Source organism: Pseudophryne corroboree, chromosome 10 (genome assembly GCF_028390025.1).
Source record: "Pseudophryne corroboree isolate aPseCor3 chromosome 10, aPseCor3.hap2, whole genome shotgun sequence".
Lineage (NCBI taxonomy): Eukaryota > Metazoa > Chordata > Amphibia > Anura > Myobatrachidae > Pseudophryne > Pseudophryne corroboree.
In genome coordinates, this window is record NC_086453.1 from 210,361,191 (window position 1) to 210,385,566 (window position 24,376).

General features: G+C 46.7%; 1 protein-coding gene across 3 annotated transcripts in view; it reads right to left on the reverse strand.

The window, feature by feature from the left end:
• Nucleotides 1–877: 877 nt before the first annotated feature.
• LOC134966378 (uncharacterized) overlaps nt 878–24,376 on the reverse strand; it is a 40,643-nt gene continuing 17,144 nt past the window's right edge. For all 3 annotated transcript variants that reach the window (XR_010188635.1, XM_063943059.1, XM_063943058.1), the window contains 2 exons: nt 2,217–3,085; nt 878–1,070 (listed from right to left, as the gene is read on the reverse strand). Coding sequence is in view for 2 of the 3 variants with exons in the window: in XM_063943059.1 (XP_063799129.1) it covers nt 2,234–3,085 (852 nt within the window). In the remaining variant the exon portion in view is untranslated. The remainder of the gene's footprint in view (nt 1,071–2,216; nt 3,086–24,376) is intronic.

Consider the following 24,376-nt stretch of genomic DNA (forward strand, 5'->3'; position numbering starts at 1 on the left):
GGCTCCCTGTGTAGTGCAGCCAATATACAGTGAACGGCAGCAGGGGGGCCCTGGCTCCCTGTATAGTGAAGCCAATATACAGTGAACGGCAGCAGGGTGGCCCTGGCTCCCTGTATAGTGCGGCCAATATACAGTGAACGGCAGCATGGGGGCCCTGGCTCTACAGTGAACAGCAGCAGGGGGGCCCTGGCTCCCAGTATAGGTGGTCATTCCAAGTTGTTCGCTATTTTTTTCGTTCGCACAAGGTATGAGCAAAATTGCGAACATGTTGCAAAATCGCGAATATCCGCCCCCAACGTATTTTTGCCAATTCGTTTGCAGTATTACACAATGTGGGCGTACGCCAAATGACATCGCAGCAATGCGAAGGCATCGCATTAACACAAACGTCAACGTAAAAATACTAAGTTTTAGTAGATTTACACATTCTTCTTAAAAGTGCACACTTTTGCGGAAAAACGCACAATGGGTTTTTTTCTATTAAGTGAAATTACACCTTTCAGTTTAAAGTCCACAAGCCCTCCTCAATTACGAATCCAATTAGTGTAATGAATGATAATGTTCATGACCAATTAAGTCTTCAAAAAATACCTGAAGAACACTTTGTAGGCATAATTGGCCATCAACATTTAAATGTTTAAATTATAAATATAGATGTCTTAAATGTGCCTGGTCTAATTTTTTTTGTTTTTGTTTTTTTGTGTAGAGGTTTAGTTTGTGAATGAAGGTGTTTACATGTTTATTTAGACAATAACCTCCTAACTGTATTTTTGCTTTTTAAATAAATCTTACGTTAGATGTGTGAAATGTTTAAGGTAATCAATTTCTGCTAGGCAATCTGCTGTTCCTTTATTGCATTAATAAACACAACACCCGCTTAACTTGAAATATATAGTTTTTATTGTTTGTCATATTTATTTATTTATTTTTAAACTGAAAATATAAAATGTTTCTAAATAAAAATTAAGCACATTTTTGCAGCTGGTCCACATTAGCCAGCAAGGCTTCCAGATTTTGCCGCATGGTGGCCAGAATGCCCGCAAAAGTTGTGGGATCTCCAACTGCAACATCTGAAATTAAGAGGCAACATAAACATTACTAACTTACTCACATTACTTATTTTACAAGCAAGGCACAAAGCACACTTTAATGCAGGCATGTCCAAACTGAGGCCCTCCAGCTGTTGTGAAACTACATATACCAGCATGTCAAGACACAGTTTTGGGGTCAGAGAATGCAAAACCGTGTCAGGGCATGCTAGGATGTGTAGTTTCTCAGCAGCTGGAGGGCCGCAGTTTGGACAGGCCTGCTTTAATGCCTAAGTGACTACATCATGTCTGTTTTAAGGATAAATCAGTAGCAGAACAACAGAGAAGCCTGCTCAGCAATGTTTGTTTTTAACTATTATTTTTTAATAAAGTGTACCACACCATGGGGTAAATTTACTAATATGGGAGTTCTATTTAAGATGGGACGTTGACCATAGCAACCAATCAAATTCAACATATTATCTTGTAGAAGGGGCCACAAAAATTACAAGTATAATCTTATTGGTTGCTATGGGCAACATCCCATCTTAAAGAGAACTACCATCTTAGTAAATGTAACACCATGTTGGCATTCATTCACATCTGGAGTGAAGCAGACTTATCTTTTTGGGGATTGGCCCTGCATCATCACACTGCATATCAACATCTTCAGAAGGACAACATATCGTAGCATACCCACACTCCCTGAAAGCCTGCCTTACTTACTACATAAGGTCCAACATGTTTTTAAATTAAATGTTATTTATTTTTGAGTGTAAATTTCACAACAAGAATCACTGTGTCCTTAGCCAGCCTAACAAAGTGAAGCATGCGAATTCAATGTGCAAATATTGGAATACCCAACCACAAGTGTAAAAGTCCAACAACATACTACACTCCACTCACGTCTAACTGTTTAGCAGATGATGTTGCACATACAAACCCTGTTGTCCTGGGCAACCCTGTCGACATAATGAGTGTCGACCTAGAGTGGGCATCCTCAACATTGCAGACGTAGACACTGTACATCTAATGTTCCTCACACAAATGTAAATGCAACATCCATACCATGATGAAGAAGACAAACATTTTACCTTGGCAAAAGATTTTACCCAGTACAACACTGCATTTATTAGAATGTGTAGTTAAATTCGGTTAAAAATTAAATGTCAATGAGTGTCAACTTACTGTCCTGTGCCACTTGATCACCTCCCAGAAGTGCCTCCGGGCTTCTGCTGCCCATTCCGAAGGTGGGGATGACGGCTGGATGGGGGAAGGAGGCTGGATGGGAGAAGGAGGCTGGATGGGGGTAGGAGGCTGGATGGGGGTAGGAGGCTGGATGGGGGAAGGAGGCTGGATGGGGGAAGGAGGCTGGAAGGGGGAGCTTGGTACAGAGGGTGGGTCAGATTGAGGGGGAGGGTGGCGGAGAGATGGGTTGGGTCACAGAGGGGGAGGGGGCCAGAGAGGGGGAATGGGAAAGAGAGGGTGAGGTGGGCGGAGTGGTGCTTTGTCCTACAGAGGTGGAGGGGGACAGAGAGGGTATTGGTAAAGAGAGGTGGAGGGGGGCTGAGAAGGGGACTGGGAAGGAGAGGGGGAATGGGTGACAGAAGGGGAGGGGGGCTGAGAAGGGGACTGGGAAGGAGAGGGGGATTGGGTGACAGAAGGGGAGGGGGGCTGAGAAGGGGACTGGGAAGGAGAGGGGGAATGGGTGACAGAAGGGGAGGGGGGCTGAGAAGGGGACTGGGAAGGAGAGGGGGATTGGGTGACAGAAGGGGAGGGGGGCTGAGAAGGGGACTGGGAAGGAGAGGGGGAATGGGTGACAGAAGGGGAGGGGGGCTGAGAAGGGGACTGGGAAGGAGAGGGGGATTGGGTGACAGAAGGGGAGGGGGGCTGAGAAGGGGACTGGGAAGGAGAGGGGGAATGGGTGACAGAAGGGGAGAGGGCCTGAGAAGGGGACTGGGAAGGAGAGGGGGAATGGGTGTGAGAAGGGGAGGGGGGCTCAGAAGGGGACTGGTCGGGGCTCCCAGCAGCAGCAGCAGCTTGCCGTTGTGCTCGGCCTATAATGACATATGTAATATTTTGTTTGTAGCATGAAAATTTTATCAACAGCATTTTTCTATTACTCTGTTCTGTCCCATGTTAAAGACACAGGGGTAACATTAATAGGTTTTTCTTATTTTGAAAGTGGTGAGGTTGCCCATAGCAACCAGATTATATGTAACATTTATTAAGCTGCTTCTAGAATATAATAGATTGAATCTGATTGGTTGCTATAGGCAACATCTCCAGTTCTAAAAAAAAACACACCTTATTAAAATTACCACACTGAGCAAGTTATTGGGTTCAGTTAACAGCCTGTGTAGCAACTCTGTACAACAACATGCACTTTTTCAGAAGCACCTTGCTACACAGTCAGTACTGTTTGCCCTACCCACACACACTCATGTTTATTCTACAAGTTTATTTTTAAGTGTGCTAATTTACACACTCTCACTTAGTGAAAGTATGCAAAGTATTTGCTAAAAATCTGTTATGCACTGTAATATTTAACTTACTGCGCCTACGTAGGGTACGGATTTGTTGGCGGAGCTCCGCCAACAGGTCCGGCGTACGCCTGCGGAGGTCGCTCCAGCGCCTCTCCAACTGTATAACGGTCCTCCGGCTGCGGACGCGGGTCCGCAATAAGCGCCGGACCTCCGCGTAGGCCTCGCGCTTCACCTTATTTGGGACAAAGGGCCTTGCGCAGCCTACGCGGCGGTCCATCACTGCCACTAGTACGCGCAGCTCGCGGCATGTGAATGCTGCTGCGCGCATCATGGCAATGGCGTTTTCCATATATGGGCTTATATTTATAGTTTGTGGTTGCATGTGATTGGTTGGAAATGTATGGTGTCATCTGTAATTAACTTTATTGATATGTGTACATTGATGTGCAGGACAGTTTGTATAGTTCTCATGGGCGGAGATTCGCACATGCGGACACGCACACACGCACACACACACACACACACACACACACATTCTTAAAATATGACTTCACATCATAAACATAATAGTCTTCACACATATATAAAATAAATACTTTATAAACTATTAAAAACTATTGGATACAACAATCTTACACAACATACATGAAAAGGAGAATATTGCCATAAAAAAATGTACTGAAACAAAATAAAATACTCTCAAAACTCACTCAAATGTGCTCACTCAGAAATGTCCACCGTGCTTTAGTAATTTTCCGCATACACCCACACACAGGCTGCATGCAAGGCGTTCATATAGCCAGTGTAGCAATTACTGGACCAATTAGCATAATATAAACCTGCGCGGAATTCTGCACCGGAAAACGCAAGCAGCTATAAATACCTGAACACTCGTGCGTACACACATGCTACCAGCAACATGGCTACTCGTGAGCAGACGGCAGCAGAGAAGGACGAGGTGCAGAAGCAGATGGCAGCACTAACACAGAGATTAGCACTGCGGAGGCAGATGCTTGATTTTGCAAATGCAGACTCAGAAATACCAGGACCCAGTACTATACAAACTCCTTCTGCTACCCAGGAGTTAGGAGTAAATCCCCTGCCAGACATAGCTAGTGGGGAATCTGAGGGTGATTCTGGACTAGCAGCTCAAACACAAACTACACAAGCAGCTAGTGAAGAGGAAGATGGTGATGAAGGTCAGCATGATAGCTCACAGGCTACTTCCAGAAAAAAAAAAAAAAGACAGCCCGCATTCACTAAGAGGGAGTTACGGATTTTGGTCACACAGGCCATGCAAAAAATACATCGAGGACCCAAAAACATGGGTGCTGCAACCAAAGACAGAATTTGGAGGGACATCACTAATTCTATTAATGAAGTCGGCTCAATAGTCCGCACCTCGCAGGAAGTTCGAAGACGGTAAGTGTATATTGCCAGTCCATTTTCTGTGCCAAGTTTTATTAAAAAGTAACTTAGATGTGATGTTGCCTATAGCAACCAAATGCATAGCATGTGTACTATATATTAAAGCAGTTTCCAAAATGTAACACTACCTTGCCCCTGTTTTTCACCACATATGTAGTTGGGCCGACTTCAAATCCCGCCTGAAGGGCAAGAGGTCTGCGGAGTGGAATGCCTCGAGGGCAACAGGGGGAGGACCAGCTGCCACTGTGGAATACACAGATCTGGAGGAGATAGCGATGGACTGTGTGAGCTACGAGGAGGGGGTTGGGGTGTCTTATATGGACACGGACATGCCTGAAATACTCCATGCACATGACTTGCCAAGTAAGTTTACACACATTTTTTTTATTTTTTTATTTTAATTTAAACAAAAATCTCATATTGTTTTTATCTACTCTTTTTCCACTCATTCTTCTATTTGCTTTGCACATAACACAGCACAGGGGGTGAGCAGGTAGAGTCACAGGAGGGTTATGTGGCTGAGGCTGAGGTGGAGGGACCTAGTGTGTCTGGCAGTGTGGGACCACAAATCCCACCCATCCAGATTCCAACTGCCCCCCCACCCAACCCTCTGCTATCCCGGAAATCCTGACTGAAATAGCCAGGTATGGTGAGAGCCTGAATGCTTTTCAGGACAGGATGCTCCGGAAGGTAAGCCAGATACCTGTCCGGCTCACTGAGCACAGAACCAGTGTGGAGCAAGGTGTAGCTCAACTCTGCCAAGTTCTGGCTGAGATCGGGCAGGGACAAGATCAACTCGCCTCCTCCTTCCATGAACTTGCCAATTCCATTCGGCAAGGGCTCCAGGACATCGCTGTCTCCCTTGCCCACAGTGGCAGAGAGCCAGCCACATCGGCTCCCTCCCCTCCCCCTGCCCAGGATGAACATCCCACTGGGCAGGGCCCTCGAAGGTCGCTCCGCAGACCAAGCCAAGAAGAACATCATCAGGCGGGGAAAAAAAAGAGAAAGTGATGTCTCTCCAGATGGGCAGCACCCATGTTTTACATGTTGCCTCGATGTATTTTTTTATTTTGGCTTGTGTGGCCAGAATGTAGAACTCCCTCAAAGTGAAATGTTTTCTTTAAATTGTAGCCTGTGAGTTATTTGTGCCTACACCTGAGCCATCTTCCTCTTCCTAGCGTGCTGTGTATGTTTGTGTTTGTGTATTTGTTCCGGAATCTACCTCAGTTCCCCTAAAAGTTTAGTCTGGCTGGGGGTTCACTTACTTAATTGAAAAAAACAAATTCTGGCAGAATAAGGGGTTACCATAGTACTGGGTTCTGCTATGTGCATTTGCCCAATGCCATCTGCTTGCTGCTATGTCCATCTCTGTATGTGATGCTCATTTGTAGCCATGTTGTGTTGATTTTGAACTTTATTTGAAGTTAAAAAAAATTACTTTACAATTGTTTGTGTGTTTTATTAAAGGTTATGCACTCATGAAAACTGTGCCCTGTAAACTTGAACATGGCATATTGACATTTGTGGAACAAGGGAACAATCAGAATATTAAGACAAACATTGCATAGTGTAATTTTAAATCTGTATGCCTTGCACCACACTTAAATTAACATATACAAAAAAATTACCCCCCAAAAAACTTGGGTTACTAGGGGCAACATGCCATAGTATTAGATATGGACACATTTTTTTATTATTATTATTATTTTTTTTTTTTAAGAATAAGTCACATTAAATGTAGGCTGCATTATGGTGCTCATGTTATTTGGTATGTACAAAGGAATATGTCTATGTTGAGAAGATTTAGCTGATGTAGTTTATTAGTTAGTTTAGTCACATTTGAGATTATAAAACAAATAATTTAAACATGCATTTAACATCAGTTAATTTTTATTGGTTCAAAAAATACAGTGCATTATTTGTGAGTGTGTCAGATTTGTTTGTGCTAACAATACAAATATGAAGTGGCCATATAATTGCTGCTTGTATTATTTTGTAAGAGCAGTGTTTTGCAAGTAAATGCTCAACAGGTGAATTCAGTTGCTAATTAATTGCTAATTAGAGCACACACACACTTGTAACAGTACTTCGCAAGTGCTGAGTAGCTGCAGACTCACTCTTCTGCTGCGTGAAGATAGCGAAAATTTGTTATGTACTTTTAACATAGGATACGCATTTTTGCCAAAAACACGCCTACTGCTGGATGCATACTCCCACACTAGCGGCCCACTTTCACGCCCATGTCGTAGGATTGCGAAGCCGTGCCTCTGCCACCCCTCCGTCACTCCCCGTTTTCGTTTGTGTAGTACGAGCAGTTTTCTTTGTAGTAATTCTGCACAAGTGTCGTATCACTATGCTTGCGCATGCGCATTTTCGCTTTTGCGCATGCGCAGTTTGTGGGTTTCCTGCCGTTTGCGATGCGATGATCCGCTGCGAACAACTCGGAATGAGGGCCATAGTGCGGCCAATATCCACTGAACGGCAGCATGGGGGGCCCTGGCTCTACAGTGAACGGCAGCAGGGGGGCCCTGGCTCCCAGTATAGTGCGGCCAATACCCACTGAACGGCAGCAGGGGGGCCCTGGCTCTACAGTGAATGGCAGGGGTGCCCTGGCTCCCTGTGTAGTGCAACCAATATACAGTGAACAGCAGCAGGGGGGGCCCGGCTCCCTGTGTAGTGTGGCCAATATACAGTGAACGGCAGCAGGGGGGCCCTGGCTCCCTGTATAGTGCGGCCAATATACAGTGAACAGCAGCATGAGGGCCCTGGCTCTACAGTGAATGGCAGCAGGGGGGCCCTGGCTCCCAGTATAGTGCGGCCAATATCCACTGAACGGCAGCAGGGGGGCCCTGGCTCTACAGTGAATGGCAGGGGGGCCCTGGCTCCCTGTGTAGTGCAGCCAATATACAGTGAACAGCAGCAGGGGGGGCCCGGCTCCCTGTATAGTGTGGCCAATATACAGTGAACGGCAGCAGGGGGGCCCTGGCTCCCAGTATAGCGCGGCCAATATCCACTGAACGGCAGCAGGGAGGCCCTGGCTCTACAGTGAATGGCAGGGGGTCCCTGGCTCCCTGTGTAGTGCAGCCAATATACAGTGAACAGCAGCAGGGGGGGCCCGGCTCCCTGTATAGTCTGGCCAATATACAGTGAACGGCAGCAGGGGGGCCCTGGCTCCCTGTATAGTGTGGCCAATATACAGTGAACGGCAGCATGGGGGCCCTGGCTCCCAGTATAGCGTGGCCAATATCCACTGAACGGCAGCAGGGGGGCCCTGGCTCTACAGTGAATGGCAGGGGGGCCCTGGCTCCCTGTGTAGTGCAGCCAATATACAGTGAACAGCAGCAGGGGGGCCCGGCTCCCTGTATAGTGTGGCCAATATACAGTGAACGGCAGCAGGGGGGCCCTGGCTCCCTGTATAGTGCGGCCAATATACAGTGAACGGCAGCATGTGGGCCCTGGCTCCACAGTGAACGGCAGCAGGGGGGCCCTGGCTCCCAGTATAGTGCGGCCAATGTTCACTGAACGGCAGGGGGGCCCTGGCTCTACAGTGAATGGCAGGGGGGGCCCTGGCTCCCTGTGTAGTGCAGCCAATATACAGTGAACAGCAGCAGGGGAGGCCCGGCTCCCTGTGTAGTGCAGCCAATATACAGTGAACAGCAGCAGGGGAGGCCCGGCTCCCTGTAGTGTGGCCAATATACAGTGAACAGCAGCAGGGGGGCCCTGGCTCTACAGTGAACGGCAGCAGGGGGGCCCTGGCTCCCAGTATAGTGCGGCCAATGTTCACTGAATGGCAGGGGGGGCCTGGCTCCCTGTGTAGTGTAGCCAATATACAGTGAACAGCAGCAGGGGGGGCCCGGCTTCCTGTAGTGTGGCGAATATACAGTGAACGGCGGGAGCGCGATCCTCCATTCTAGCCTGCGCTACTCCGGATTGGCTGTGCGCTACTAGCCTGTCAATCAGGAGAGCACCATGATGTGGTGCTCCCTGATTGGCTGCTGAGATCTCCAGTGACAGGAGTCATGGGGGGTTCCATGTGTACACATACAGTGGCGTAACTACTGCCCCCGCAGTCCTCGCGGTGGCTTGGGGGCGAGGGGCTGCGGGGGCGCCACTGATTACAGCAGACTGACATGCGGACGAGCGCCCGCATGTCAGACTGCTTTCTCCTTCCCGCCGCTGCTTGTTGGAGGGACACGGACGGCACAGCGTGTGCCTCTCCTGTGTCCCTCCTGCATCATCTCCGGCGGCCGCGGGTCTAATAGGGGGAAGTGCCGTCCGTGAGCTCTAATTGGCTCACGGACGGCACTTCCCCCTATTAGACCCGCGGCCGCCGGAGATGATGCAGCAGGAGGGACACAGGAGAGGCGATCTGTGCCCTCCGTGTCCCTCCAATAAGCGGCGGCGGCGGCACTGGGAGGAATATCTGGCACTGGGGGGGGATGTCTGGCACTGGGGGGGGAGATGTCTGGCACTAGGGGGGATATCTAGCACTGGGGCATATATGGCACTGGGGGGGGGGGATGTCTGGCACTGGGGGGGGGGATGTCTGGCACTGGGGCATATATGGCACTGGGGGGGGGATATCTGGCACTGGGGGGGGGGGATGTCTGGCACTGGGGCATATATGGCACTGGGGGGGAGATGTCTGGCACTAGGGGGGATATCTGGCACTGGGGCATATATGGCACTGGGGGGGGGGTATCTGGCACCGGGGGGGGGATGTCTGGCACTGGGGGGGATATCTGACACTGGGGGGGGGGGTGTCTGGCACTGGGGCATATATGGCACTGGGGGGGGGATGTCTGGCACTGGGGCATATATAGCACTGGGGGGGGGATGTCTGGCACTGGGGGGGATATCTGGCACTGGGGGGGGGATGTCTGGCACTGGGGCATATATGGCACTGGGGGGGGATGTCTGGCACTGGGGGGGGGATGTCTGGCACTAGGGGGGATATCTGGCACTGGGCGAATATCTGGCACTGGGGGCATATGTGGCACTGGGGGGGAATATATGGCACTGGCGGCATATCTGGCACGGGGGGAATATCTGGCACTGGGGGCATATGTGGCACTGGGGGGGAATATCTGGCACTGGGGGCATATGTGGCACTGGGGGGGGGGGGGGTATATGTGTACCTGGCACATGGGGGGGCTATATTTGGCACCGGGGGCATGTGAGTACCTGGCACCGTGGGGGAATATCTGGCACTGGGGTCATATGTGGCACTGGGAGCACAGCCCTAGCAACAAGGACTACCTCCTAGCAACGAGCATGACACCCAGTGCATGAAACACCTGACAACGAGCATGACACCCAGTGCATGAAACACCTGGCAACGAGCATGACACCCAGTGCATGAAACCCCTGACAACGAGAAGGTAATTGAAAAGTAATTAGAAGCCTTACTGTAGGACTTAATGTGTAATGGGCATTACGGTGTGTGGCATAATGTATCACGGACATTGCGGTGTGTGTCATAATGTGTCACAGGCATTACGGTGTATGGTATACTATATCGCGGGCATTGTGATATGTGGTATAATGTCTCAGGGTCATTGCAGTGTGTGGCATAATGTATCACGGACATTGCGGTGTGTGTAATAATGTGTCAGGCATTACGGTGTGTGGTATACTATATCACGGGCATTGTGGTATGTGGTATAATGTCTCAGGGTCATTGCAGTGTGGCATAATACATAACGGGCATTGCGGTGTGTGGCATAGGGTATAACGGGCAGGGCATTGCGGTATGTGTCACAGGCATTACGGTGTATGGTATACTATATCACGGGCATTGTGGTATAATGTCTCAAGGTCATTGCGGTGTGTGTCATAATGTGTCACAGGCATTGTATGTGCTATAATGTATCAGGGGCATTGCAGTGTATAGCATAATGTATAACGGGCATTGCGATTCCTGTCATAATGTGTCGGGGGCATTACGGTGTGTGGCATAATGTGTCACAGGCATTACGGTGTGTGGCATAATGTGTCGGGGGCATTATGGTGTGTGGCATAATGTGTCATGTGCATTATTGTGTGTGGAATAATGTCTAAGGGCCATTGCAGTATGTGGCATAATGTATACTGGGCATTACTATAAGGAGGAAAAATGACAAATAATGTAAGGGGCATGAATCAGGATTATTTTTCTTTCCTGTGGTGGCTAACGTCTGGGCGTGCAGGTTGCAAAACTGGGGTATAAGGTAGTCTTTTCCTGCAATACCACGCCCCTTTATGAGAAACCACGCCCATTCCAACAAAACCACGCCCCTTTTTTTGCAGCGCGCGCCTTCGGCGCGCGCATATTTATCCCTTTCTTGCTCCCAATTATGCGGCGGGTGGGGGTGGGGGGGGCGCCAAAGAATTTTTTGGCTTGGGGGAGAAAAATTTCTAGTTACGCCACTGTACACATAGAACCCCTTTAGTGGTGTGGACAGGGATTTAATTCTTTTATTTTTTTACAAGGCCATGGATTACTTCAGGAAAGAAGAGAACAGATCATCACTGGATAATAGGCGAGTATATATTGGAATTTTGGTTTTATAGGTACACGATTGGATGTTACTGGACAAGGGGACGCGATTGGCGGCGTGGGATGTAGGTTAGTATGTGTGAGTGTGTAAGTGTGTTTAAATAAATTTGTACTGTCACGGTGTGTGTGTGTCTTGTTTTTATTTGGGTATTTCTTTTGTTGTAGAACTACAGGTACCAGCGGGCCCGTTATTTCCCCGCATGCTGTTACTTGCGATTCTCCAAGTACCAGCAAGTGGGGAAGGCTTACTGGGGCTTGTAGTGCTAAAACAAAAGACAATGGGGGTCATTCCGAGTTGTTCGCTCGTTATTTTTTTGTCGCAACGGAGCGATTAGTCGCTAATGCGCATGCGCAATGTCCGCAGTGCGACTGCACCAAGTAAATTTGCTATGCAGTTAGGTATTTTACTCACGGCATTATGAGGTTTTTTTACTTCGTTCTGTTGATCGTAATGTGATTGACAGGAAGTGGGCATTTCTGGGCGGAAACTGGCCGTTTTATGGGTGTGTGCGAAAAAACGCTACCGTTTCTGGGAAAAACGCGGGAGTGTCTGGAGAAACGGAGGAGTGTCTGGGCAAACGCTGGGTGTGTTTGCGACGTCAAACCAGGAACGACACTGACTGAACTGATCGCAGATGCCGAGTAAGTGTGGAGCTACTCAGAAACTGCTAAGAAGTGTCTATTCGCAATTTTGCTAATCTTTCGTTCGCAATTTTGATAAGCTAAGATTCACCCCCAGTAGGCGGCGGCTTAGCGTGTGCAAAGCTGCTAAAAGCAGCTTGCGAGCGAACAACTCGGAATGAGGGCCAATAGACTTTTCCAGTGTAAAAAAAAGAATATCAGCCCCCCATCCACCGCCCAGGGATGGGGGGGGGGGGGGACAGCCTCGGGCTTCACCCCTGGCCCTTGGGTGCCTGGAGGGGGGACACCTTGATTTAAGGGGTCCCCACTCCCCCGGGGAACCCCGGCCAGGGGTGACTAGTTGGGGGGGTAATGCCACGGCTGCAGGGATCAGTATAAAAGTGTGCCCCGGCTGTGGCATTATCTTCTCGGCTAGTGGAGCCTGGTGCTAGTTTTAAAAATATGGGGGACCCCTACGTGTTTTGTCCCCCGTATTTTTGTAACCAGGGCCGGCCCAAGAGCCCGGTGCTGGTTGTCTAAATACTGGGGAACCCCAGTCAATTTTTGCCCGGTATTTAAACAACCAGGACCGGCTCAAAGAGCCAGAGGCTGGTTATGCTTAAGAGGGGGGCCCCCATGCAATTTTTTTTTTACACTTTTAACTCTTTTTCTATACTATACACAATGAAGCTCTGCACGGATCTCACTGATCCGGCCGGGCTTCATTGTGTTCCGTCCGGCAGTGTTTTACTAATCACTCCCGTAAAACACTGCCCGACAATACGAGTGTCATCGACATTGGCAAATTAGAAATACGAAAACTCGCCACCTTAGTAAATTACCGAAAATGAATTCAAAAAGTTGCAAAAAAATACGTCTGATAAAAATCGAGATCAAACTCCCACCAAATCGGCAGAAACACGAATATTAGTAAATATACCCCTGGGAGAGTATGTGTTGAGGAAGATGTACTGCATGGTTGAAAGGTCTGAATAGAAGTGAATGTAAAATATATATGGACACTGTACACTGCCCCTTCCCAACCATTGAGCATTTTGTGTGTATTGTTATTATTATGTAACCCAGGCACATGTACTACTGCTCTCTCCCGGTGTAACCCGGGCACATATACTACTGCTCTCTTCCGGTGTAACCCAGGCACATATACTACTGCTCTCTCCTGGTGTAACCCAGGCACATATACTACTGCTCTCTCCCGGTGTAACCCAGGCACATGTACTACTGTTCTCTCCCGGTGTAACCCAGGCACATATACTACTGCTCTCTCCCGGTGTAACCCAGGCACAAATACTACTGCTCTCTCCCGGTGTAACCCAGGCACATATACTACTGTTCTCTCCTAGTGTAACCCAGGCACATGTACTACTGCTCTCTCCCGGTGTAACCCAGGCACATATACTACTGCTCTCTCCCGGTGTAACCCAGGCACATATACTACTGCTCTCTCCCGGTGTAACCCAGGCACATATACTACTGCTCTCTCCTGGTGTAACCCGGGCACATACTGTATACTACTGCTCTCTCCTGGTGTAACCCGGGCACATACACAACAGCCTGAAGTGGGCATCGAGGTAGAGCTGAACTAATGTGTCTGTCATCTCAGGGCACCAAAGCCATACCCCTGACCCACATAATCATTGTTTAATATATATTTAAAAGTATATAGCTTTTATTTAGCAAAATATGAGGTACTGCAGATGTAACCACACTCATCTATGCCGCGATGCGTACGCACGGGCATATGCATCGCAACATAGCGCAAATGCACCACAGTACGAGTTGATAATGTCAAATATTACCTTAAAACATAAAGCTATACACTATTACTCAGTATTTGCGTACTGAGTACCGTATGGATACGCACTTAGCATATCAGACGCTGTGCCGTGGGCGCGACGCACGAGTGGCACGTACGCACACGGATTCACGCTCCGTACTAAGCACGCTGTTGGCGTACCGAGTACCGTATTGCTACGCTATTAGCGTATCAGACGCCGTGCCGTGGGTACAACGTACACGCGGCGCGGACACACACAGAGTGATATACAATAAACCTTAAGTAATGAAACAGTGTAAGAATGTGCTTATACTTTAAACCTTAGCAGCCTAGTACTGCAACGATGTAATACCTTAAAACCTTAACAATGCTTATACACCTTATAGCGATTGAGACGCTAAGAAAGCCCTTTGCAGGAAAGTGAAAACACAACACCGGTTTGTGGTAAACCACTGGGCTCTAACACCGCAGCGGATTATTCAGAGAAAAGGGGTAAACAGATACAAGTTATACACTACAGGCTAACAAGGAAATCTAAACAGAATAATAGAGAATAATGGCTACAGAGAATATACATACGTGGGGAATCGTTCGCAAGCGCGTCCTGGACCAGTCCTCAGCTATCAGGGAGAAAGCCTTCAGAGTCTTGTGTGCTGGCCAGGCAACAGTGGTCTTTTTATACACAACATACATTCACAATACAATGGTCACTGTAATCTCATTGTTCATTGGACACGGGGATGTGTCTCTACATTACAGCAAAGGTCATAGGTGGATTTGAACAGGTAGGCGATGTCCTTTCCCAACTGCTCTAGTGGGAGATATCCTCAGGATTCCCGCCGCATGTGTAATTTACAGCAAATACAGTTAATGTTCATAATCTACTTTTGTACATAACTATGCTCAGGAGCAAGCGATCTTTTCCTAACACCGGAATGTTACCCTAAAAATACCCTACAGCTGGATACTAGACATCACCTACCACCCTTTGTCTGACCCTTCCTATCATGCAAAGACAAATCCCTCTGTCCAGGAACTGTTTAAACTAACATTACTCGCTGACATGAGCTAAGGGAACTATATCTACAAAATGCACTATTTAGGTTAAATATGCTGCGTTCGAGTCGCACGCTACACGCTCACAAACTCCGCCGTAAATACACATATCATGCGCACGAGTCGCTGGAGCGTCTCTTACGCAACTTGCGGGTATGTGTACGCACGGGGGACCGGGTGCACGAGCAGCGTGCATGTGCATGAGGGGTTAGTACAATGGATATGTATAACAATATTTTTCGACTTTGACAGTCGACCCTTTGGCAGTCAACAATAACTGCCACAATCTAAACATTTAAGCAGAAAAATACACAATACATATGAAATACCTAAATATGATTGGGTGGAGGGAGGAGAGGAGTAGGTGGGAAATGTATGGCCTAGTGAGATAGTAAAAGCATGTATGTATGTATGAACTTCATGTCTGGGGGGCATGTATCATCGTGCCGTATATGTTCTAGATAAGCTTCGAGGTATTGCAAAGTATACATTAAATCCTTCTTATCCCGTATTAAGGGTCTGTAAGTGGGCCAACAAACACTACCGAGCTCTTTTCGGCTTCTTGTTCCAACAAATGGGGTGCACATTAGTTGATGATACATGGAGGGGGAAAAAACATGTGAGTGCTAATATATGTACCTATGTCACCTGTCGACTATGTGTGTCACTACCTAAAGGTTGTAGAGATGAAGATAAGAAACATATGTCACAAATACATTCACATAATAATGTGTGCAATTGTCCTTGGGTGTCTGTTGAAGTCTTGTCCGGATAGGTGTATCCTTGCTATGGGTGATAATCAAAGTCTTTCAAGTGTCCATAAAAAAAGTATTTAAAGTCTCTAAAGTGTCTCTCAAAGTCTGTAGAAATGTCCATCAAAGGTCTGTAGTCTTCTTCATCAAAGTCTTTAGTCTTCTTCCGAATGGATGTCTTTTTGCTTGGGAGAAAAACAAAGGAGAAACGGGTGAAAGAAACGGACCATGGAATCACGTCTTATCACAACATTGTCTCAATTGATGGATCATAAATTAAACCAGTTGTTGTAACAATGCCCTCGCTCCTCAAACTCATCACTTTGGTACTGCGCTTGCACTGCATTAAAATCTGAACACATCTAAATATCAAACCAATCATTATGACAACTCCCAGGATACAAAGGAGAAACTTTCCTACATTCACGATAACATTTTGAGCCCATTCTGCTAAACCTGAGAACCAATTGCGTGGGTTCAACCATGAAACCCAGCCGGTCAGTTCATTACTCACAGCAGTCAGGGTAAGGTTGTGTCTCCTTCGGAACTCCCACTTCAACTGCAAGATATTGTCCATCTTTTGATCTATGACCTCGGTGGGGTCATCAGTGCTGTTTGTAATATACGTACAGCATTTCATACCATACTGAGTTGCTAGGGTGACACAATACCCGCCTGTCACCGCTGTGATGTAATTAAGAACCATCCTGTGCTGGATCAGTTCTGTTTTGTAAGCTTGCAATTCCCTCCCAGTATACCTGAAGGTGTCATCATACATCTCGGTGATATTGTCTATCAGGTTCGCTAGCGCATGAATATACCTAAAATGTATAATTCCTCTGGCGGTACGGGTGATATCTAGCGCGAGTAGGAATTGAATCCCGGTGGATTCGTGGATCAAATCAGAGGCTGCGTGCTCTGTCCTATCTATAAGGTGTCTCTTAACAATGTGTTCGTAATGAGTGTAAGGAGCTTGAGCATTGCGGTGAACGTCTTTCATCTTATTATGGGTAATGGTCATTACTTCCGGCAACACTCTTCCAATGTAACACAATCCCTCTGAGTTTGGGGCAAGCCACTTATACGCCTTCCTCCCGCATATGAAATATGCATCATCGGGGAGAACATATGGGACAGAATATGACATCACCATATTGCAAACCTTCCAGGTGAAAAATCCTATCCCTAACTCTTATTTGTTCAGTACACGTATCAGGCTGTATGATCTGCGCACAGTATCCTGGTATTACTTCTCCAACCCGCATGGTCCTACTTCCTAGAGTATACCTGTACCGAAAATATCTCCCACCGTCGGCTATTTGGCGTATAAGTTCTGGGTCTACAGGCATTCTATCGGCTCTGTGTGAAAATGCCATTGTTTGGTTGTTCCATGTCACTTCCCAATTTCCCGGCTTTCGGGGATTGTAAATGTTGAAACATATTAAGGACCTATCCACATGATATTGGTGGAGCTTCAAACTAGGAGGCCTAGAAATATTAAATTTCTTGTCCACCGGTCTCCCACCCCTTAATTCAAGTACCTCATCTAGTGTTAAAGGGTTCGGTACTAATCCTGACTTGCTCTGACCTTGAGGTACTTGTGAGCACACCCAGCATTCCGTTTGGTTTAAAATCTTACCCACTAATGAGTGATAATCACTCAATGGATGACTGTCCATCTTGATATTAAGGCTGGACTGACATCTCTGGATGCACCCGTCGTCAACTATGTTTTCACAATTTCTACAGATACAATTCTCCTCAGCTAACAATCCTTCACAATGTCTCCTAATGTCATGACTACTAGATCGTTTTCTGATACTCGCCTTTGCTTGGTGACTGTGTTGCTCTTGGAATTCTACTAGTCCGTCCTTGTCATCAGAACGCATTCCAGATCCTTTCTCGACCTCTCTGGTACTCTCACCGAAATAGACTGTTCTGGTCAACAACAGGGTCAACAGAAAAACCCGGAACGCAGTCTCTTGGGGTAAGTCCACCTTGCAGGAGCAGAAAGGAAGAGTGGTAATGGGAGGTAAAGAAAATAATAGAAAGGAAAGAAAACCGGTACGATAACCGCCTCTAGTCTTGTTGTTCTTCTTGCTCAGATGCCGTCTCAACAGTGCTGCCTCTCAGTCTTCCCGGAACGGACACTCCAGTGATGCGATATTCTTTCCGAGTCAGCGACTTTTCTGTAGGGAGCATAAATTTTGCATTACCATTTGTTTAACTGTTGTGTGACATACCATCCGTAGAACATGAAAGAACAAAAAAAGATAATAAAAAGAAAAAATTGTCAGATTTCCGTTCACCATCAGGCTGTCACACCAACATGTCTATCGGTATCTCTGCACAGTCTTCCCCCACCAGTATTTCCACTTTCCACCCTCTGTGCATGGCCAGACACATAGATGCTGGTGAGATATACTGGGGTTGGACAGACGTCTGAAAAGACCGAGTAGACATGTGACGTTTGAGCTGTAGTTCTGTCGGTGAACGTCAGAGATGAAGAGGAAACATTTAAAGATAAATCACAGAGTTTACCTGGCCGCCCCTGTATCTACAAAGAATGACCTACCAACTATATTCACTGTGACCTCAGGTTTTCACTACCTAGACTAACAATCAATTTCACTGGCTGCAGCCCAAAATTTTTCCTATATGATCCCTGATTCCAATTACGTGCGTCATAACTTTGCTTGTTTTCTTGTCTAGGGGGTCGATATACCTTATGTGGGTCTCTAAATCTGCAACTCCGTGCATAATGTCCTTCCCTCTGGCAGTTATAAAATTTTACCACATACGACTTACCAACAGGGGTCTGGGGTTTAGGCTGATGTGGCTTAGTTGTCAGGACTTTTATACTTATGGTCATCAGCTTATCCCCTTGTGACTCCCTGTGTTTAATGATGTTCCGATCGTGCTTAACAGCGGACTCTCTTAAGGCAGCCACCGAGATACCTCTCCAGTTAGGTTGAGTGGTTTGTACCCTGGTTCTCAATGCTTCCTTTAACCCGTCCATTAATACGGACACAGCTACCTCTCTATGATGCACATTATCCTTAATGTCTTTGATTCCAGTAAATCTAGCCATTACCTGCAGTGCTCGATGGAAATAGTCAGAAGCAGTTTCACCTTCTTTTTGTCTAATGGAGAAGATTTTGTTCCATTTGACAACAGTTGGGAAATATACTCCTAACTGCAGATTGATTTGCCGTACATTCTCCTGAGTGTATTCCTCAGTGAGAGGTACTTCTGCGTCTAATTTACAATCAGTAATAAATTTTGCAGGGTCAATATTGGAAGGTAGACATACTCGTAGCACTGTTCGCCAATCTTTGTTTGTGGGTTCGGTGGCATTACCTAATTCTTTAATAAACCTCTGGCATCCGACTAGATCTTTTGATCTTTTCCGGGATCAGGAAATTCAGCCATAATTGTCCTCAATTCTGCCCGGGACCAGGGACAATGCATAGCAATGTCCTTGACGGGAGTGACTCCCTGAGCGTCAGTCCTCCCATTGGGGACTGCGATCACCCTGACAGAATTTAGTTCAATTACACCATCTTGTGTTGACTCTACAATGTGAGGTGCAATTGTCTGTGCATTGTGTACAATACCGTACTTACCTGTGGACACGACCTCACCTGACCCTCCGCTAGGGGGTTTTACTACTGCTCTTACCGATTGGGCCGTGCCCACCTGGGTGTCCTGTATGGTGGCTGCTAGAGAAAGTGCCGACATCGTGCTGGGCTCACTTTCTTGCTTGTAATCCTGAGGGGAGTTTAAAATGGGGTGCAACTTGCACGGGTTAGAAGTTATACAATTATTAAGTTTACTCTTATCGTCATTAATACATTTATTAAGTGCACTCTTATCGTCAATCAGTATGCCATTCTCTGTAGCCATTTTCTCTCCTGTAATGTACGGTGGTGGTGCGGTTGCTATCAGTTTCCTGCTAGGGTTAGAACCAGCTGTGTAAGCTAGTTCCCTCTGCATATCACTCTCTCGTTGCCATAAATGTATACAGTTTGTGTGTCTGATCCTCTGTTTTTGGGATTTTATCCGACAGATCCTAAGCCTTAGATTATGCAATACTTCCGAGTCAAAACTACCTATCCCAGGAAATGGTGCTTTATCCCCCACAGTCATTCGTGTCCATTCATCACAAAAGGTCTCAGTGTGGGGACCATAATTCCCCCACATTACTAACCGAGCTGACCCCCTGGGTCTGAAATCTGCAGTCTGAACCCTGACTGCTGAACGTCCCTGTATTGTGCGGGTGGTAGTCATGTGACCGCCGGTCGGCTGACCGACAGTCACATGACCTCCTCCGTGAGCCCGACGGCTCACTATCCCGATGGTCGGCATGCCGACCAACAGGGACTATTTCCACTCGTGGGTGTCCACGACACCCATAGAGTGGGAATAGAACCCGTGGCGACCGCAGGTCGCCACCGAGCCCGCAAGGGGCTTGCTGCACTCGCCCCTCCCCGCCGGGATCCCGGCGTCGGTATGCTGCCGGGATCCCGGCGTCGGTAAGGTGACCGGCGGTCAGGAGACCGCCGGTCACCCATACTACACCCTATTGTGCACTTGGCTTCCATTGTGGACCTTTTTAACACGGGAAAACTTCCTAAAATGCACCAAACACAGTAGTCTACGGTGGAAATCCTTAAAGCTCTTCCACTGAACTTCTTCTGCTCCGAGTACCACGGATCCGCCTTCTTTAACAGACACGTGTAGCCATTACAGGCCCTACCTCTAGAGATTTTCCTGAGAGACCAGCGAAAATTCCCTAAACCTTTACTTTACACAAATCACGCTTGCATGTGCTTCCTACAACGCGTATGACGACAAGATTTACGCACAAATATGCAAAACCTCGTATCACGTTGCGTCACGTGTTGCCCATACAACCGTGCGGTCCAATCGTACCGCTTATAGACACTTGCTATCTATAAGTGGTAGGATCACTGGAGTCTCCCCACTGTGCTCCAAAACAGCCGGAGCGTAATACCATGAAAACTTTATCACACTCCGTCGCACGTGTACACCTGGACCGTGCTCACCATGTTTTCACCTAGACCGTGCTTCACCAAGCTTCACCAAGACCACCAAGCGGGGTTCAATATATTCACACCCTATTCAGCCCACACTAACATTCTATAGTTTTCTGATCGGAAAAATCCTTTCCTGTTAACTGATAGATTTCCCCAGAGGTAATACAGAAAAAAAGTTTTTTTTTTTAAACTAAATATTGGACACTGATCAATTTGTGCTATTATCGCGTGGCTGCCGTCTCGCCTAAACTGAAACAATGCTATTGTGTGATTTGTATCAAGTGGGCGTATCTGTACGCACGTTGCGTAAAATACGCCACGTGTGTAGGCCTTTATCGTTGCGTACTCAGTCTCGAACGTTTTTTCGAAACATGTGTACAATGGCCGTATACGTCCGCGTTAATACAAATACCACACTTCTATAAATGTAAACGATATTTAACTATGATCGCTTACCAAACACCACACAGTATCTCCTGTATAAACCTTTATAACTAGGCCAGGCTGCGTGTGTGTTTTACATGTACTCCCTTAAATATTACTCTATATTTTTAACTAATTAGCAACAAATTTCTCAGCACGGGTCAAAATGTATCTAATAATCAATGCTAATGGCAACAAGCGAGTAGATATGCAGACTACACAAATAAAATACAGGTGTGTGCGTGTGTTACGTGTGTTGCGTGCGCAGTTGGCACCAAACAGAAATTTAACAGATTTGAAAAAAACAATAGCTTTACGTTCTTACCTTTCGGATCCCACCAGCATCCCTACAAACCATGCGGAGCAGACGCTTATCTAATCAGCACCAGTGTATCCCTGACCAAGAAAAGGCTAACAGGGTATACTGCCTTCCCGCCCTTTGCTGATAGATAAAGTCTGCCTTGTCCTGCTAGGCTGTGGATATGAGGAGGACCGGACGATGCCCCCAATTGATAATGTCAAATATTACCTTAAAACATAAAGCTATACACTATTACCGTGGAGCCGCTATGGCCGCTAGACTTATTACACACACTACGGACTAAGTACGCTATTTGCGTACTGAGTACCGTATGGATACGCACTAAGCGTATCAGACGCTGTGCCGTAGGTGCGACGCATGAGCGGCACGTACGCACACGGATTCACGCTCCGTACTAAGCACGCTGTTGGCGTACCGAGTACCGTATTGATACGCTATTAGCGTATCAGACGCCGTGCCATGGGTACAACGTACACGCGGCGCGGATGCACACAGAGTGATATACAATAAACCTTAAGTAATGAAACAGTGTAAGAATGTGCTTATACTTTAAACCGTAGCAGCCTAGTACTGCAACGATGTAATACCTTAAAACCTTAACAATGCTTATACACCTTATAGCGATTGAGACGCTAAGAAAGCCCTTTGCAGGAAAGTGAAAACACAACACCGGTTTGTGGTAAACCACTGGGCTCTAACACCGCAGCAGATTATTCAGAGAAAAGGGGTAAACAGATACAAGTTATACACTACAGGCTAACAAGGAAATCTAAACAGAATAATAGAGAATAATGGCTACAGAGAATATACATACGTGGGGAATCGTTCACAAGCGCGTCCTGGACCAGTCCTCAGCTATCAGGGAGAAAGCCTTCAGAGTCTTGTGTGCTGGCCAGGCAACAGTGGTCTTTTTATACACAACATACATTCACAATACAATGGTCACTGTAATCTCATTGTTCGTTGGACACAGGGATGTGTCTCTACATTACAGCAAAGGTCATAGGTGGATTTGAACAGGTAGGCGATGTCCTTTCCCAACTGCTCTAGTGAGAGGTATCCTCAGGATTCCCGCCGCATGTGTAATTTACAGCAAATACAGTTAATGTTCATAATCTACTTTTGTACATAACTATGCGCAGGAGCAAGCGATCTTTTCCTAACTAACACCGGAATGTTACCCTAAAAATTACCCTACAGCTGGATACTAGACATCACCTACCACCCTTTGTCTGACCCTTCCTATCATGCAAAGACGAATCCCTCTGTCCAGAAACTGTTTAAACTAACATTACTCGCTGACATGATCTAAGGGAACTATATCTACAAAATGCACTATTTGGGTTAAATATGCTGCGTTCGAGTCGCACGCTACACGCTCACAAACTCCGCCGTAAATACACATATCATGCGCACGAGTCGCTGGAGCGTCTCTTACGCAACTTGCGGGTATGTGTACGCACGGGGGACCGGGTGCACGAGCAGCGTGCATGTGCATGAGGGTTTAGTACAATGGATATGTATAACAATATTTTTCGACTTTGACAGAGTGGTCGCAGCGGACATTTGCACCATAGACTTTAATGGTGTGTGTGTAGGAACACAAGCTCACAAAATTGCAAGCACACTTGTAGGACACAGATGCTGTTACAGCAGAAAAGTATAACAGGAGACTAGAGGGCCTATTTTCTTTACCGGTGTGCTCTGTAGAAGGCCAGCTCATTGTGTAATTTGCAGGAAGATTTGGCACATTTCCTGACAATGATCTGCCAGTGTGTACAGAGGAAAGATTAATTGGCCAATGACCTCAACAACAGATATATCTGAACAACTATCTGCGATATATCTGCTAATTGGCTAATCTGCAGCTATATCTTTAGGTGTATACCCAGCTTTATTATTGCAGGCAGCACTATGAGCCCATACTGTGTACTCCTCTCCCAAGTTCGAATTTTCCAGACTGATCAACAGAAATGAAGGAACTGTAGAATTGTAATGCAAAGACTAAGGAGGTTATTCAGGTGACCACAAAAACTCAGTTTGTGGTGCTACTGCACACGCGCAGGTCCCGTCCTGTGTGTGCGTGCACAGCCAATGTGATTGTTTTGCATTGGCTGCGAACGCCTCTGCCTGATTGACAGCGTGGGGAAAATGAGGGAAGATCAGCTGCGTTTTTGGGGTGGCTGTATGTTGTCACACGCAGCCGCTCTGATCATGAAAATGGCAGCGGACCTCCTGCATACGCAGGCCAGCTGAAGATGCCAGGGGTCATTCATTTTTGCGCATACGATTTAATCGCAATTGTTTTGCCATCACATTGCTGGGCTGCCAATTAGCATGCTGGGCGACCTTGCCCTGCAATGGTCGGCCCCCAGCATGCAAAAGAAAGGATTGCAAATTCTTTTCAGCAGACTCTGGAAACCATGCTGAATAATCCCCTAAATGTGGTAGAATTTTGTGGTTGTAGACAATCTTGGTGAAAACATTTCTGAGAAATATTCTTATATATTACAATATAGAAAACGCCCTGGACCTTATCTGGCTGAAGACCAGAAGCAGACAGACTGAGAATCCAGAATCAGTAGTACTCATCAGTGGCAGGTAGGGAATATATTCCTCTATGTGTAGATATTCAGTGTTTGTAAAAATGCATTTTTGTATTGGCTTTTAAAACAATTAATGTCATGATCATAAGATGGTATTATGAGATATGATGACTGCTTGTTCATAATAATATTGTCACCTCAGAATGTTAAATTTGAATTATATTTTGAAGGAATGGCTTGTTGGCACGGGTATGTGTATTATTATGGTAGGTGTGTATTATGGTAGGTGGCATAGTGATAATTTTTCTGTGGTTATCA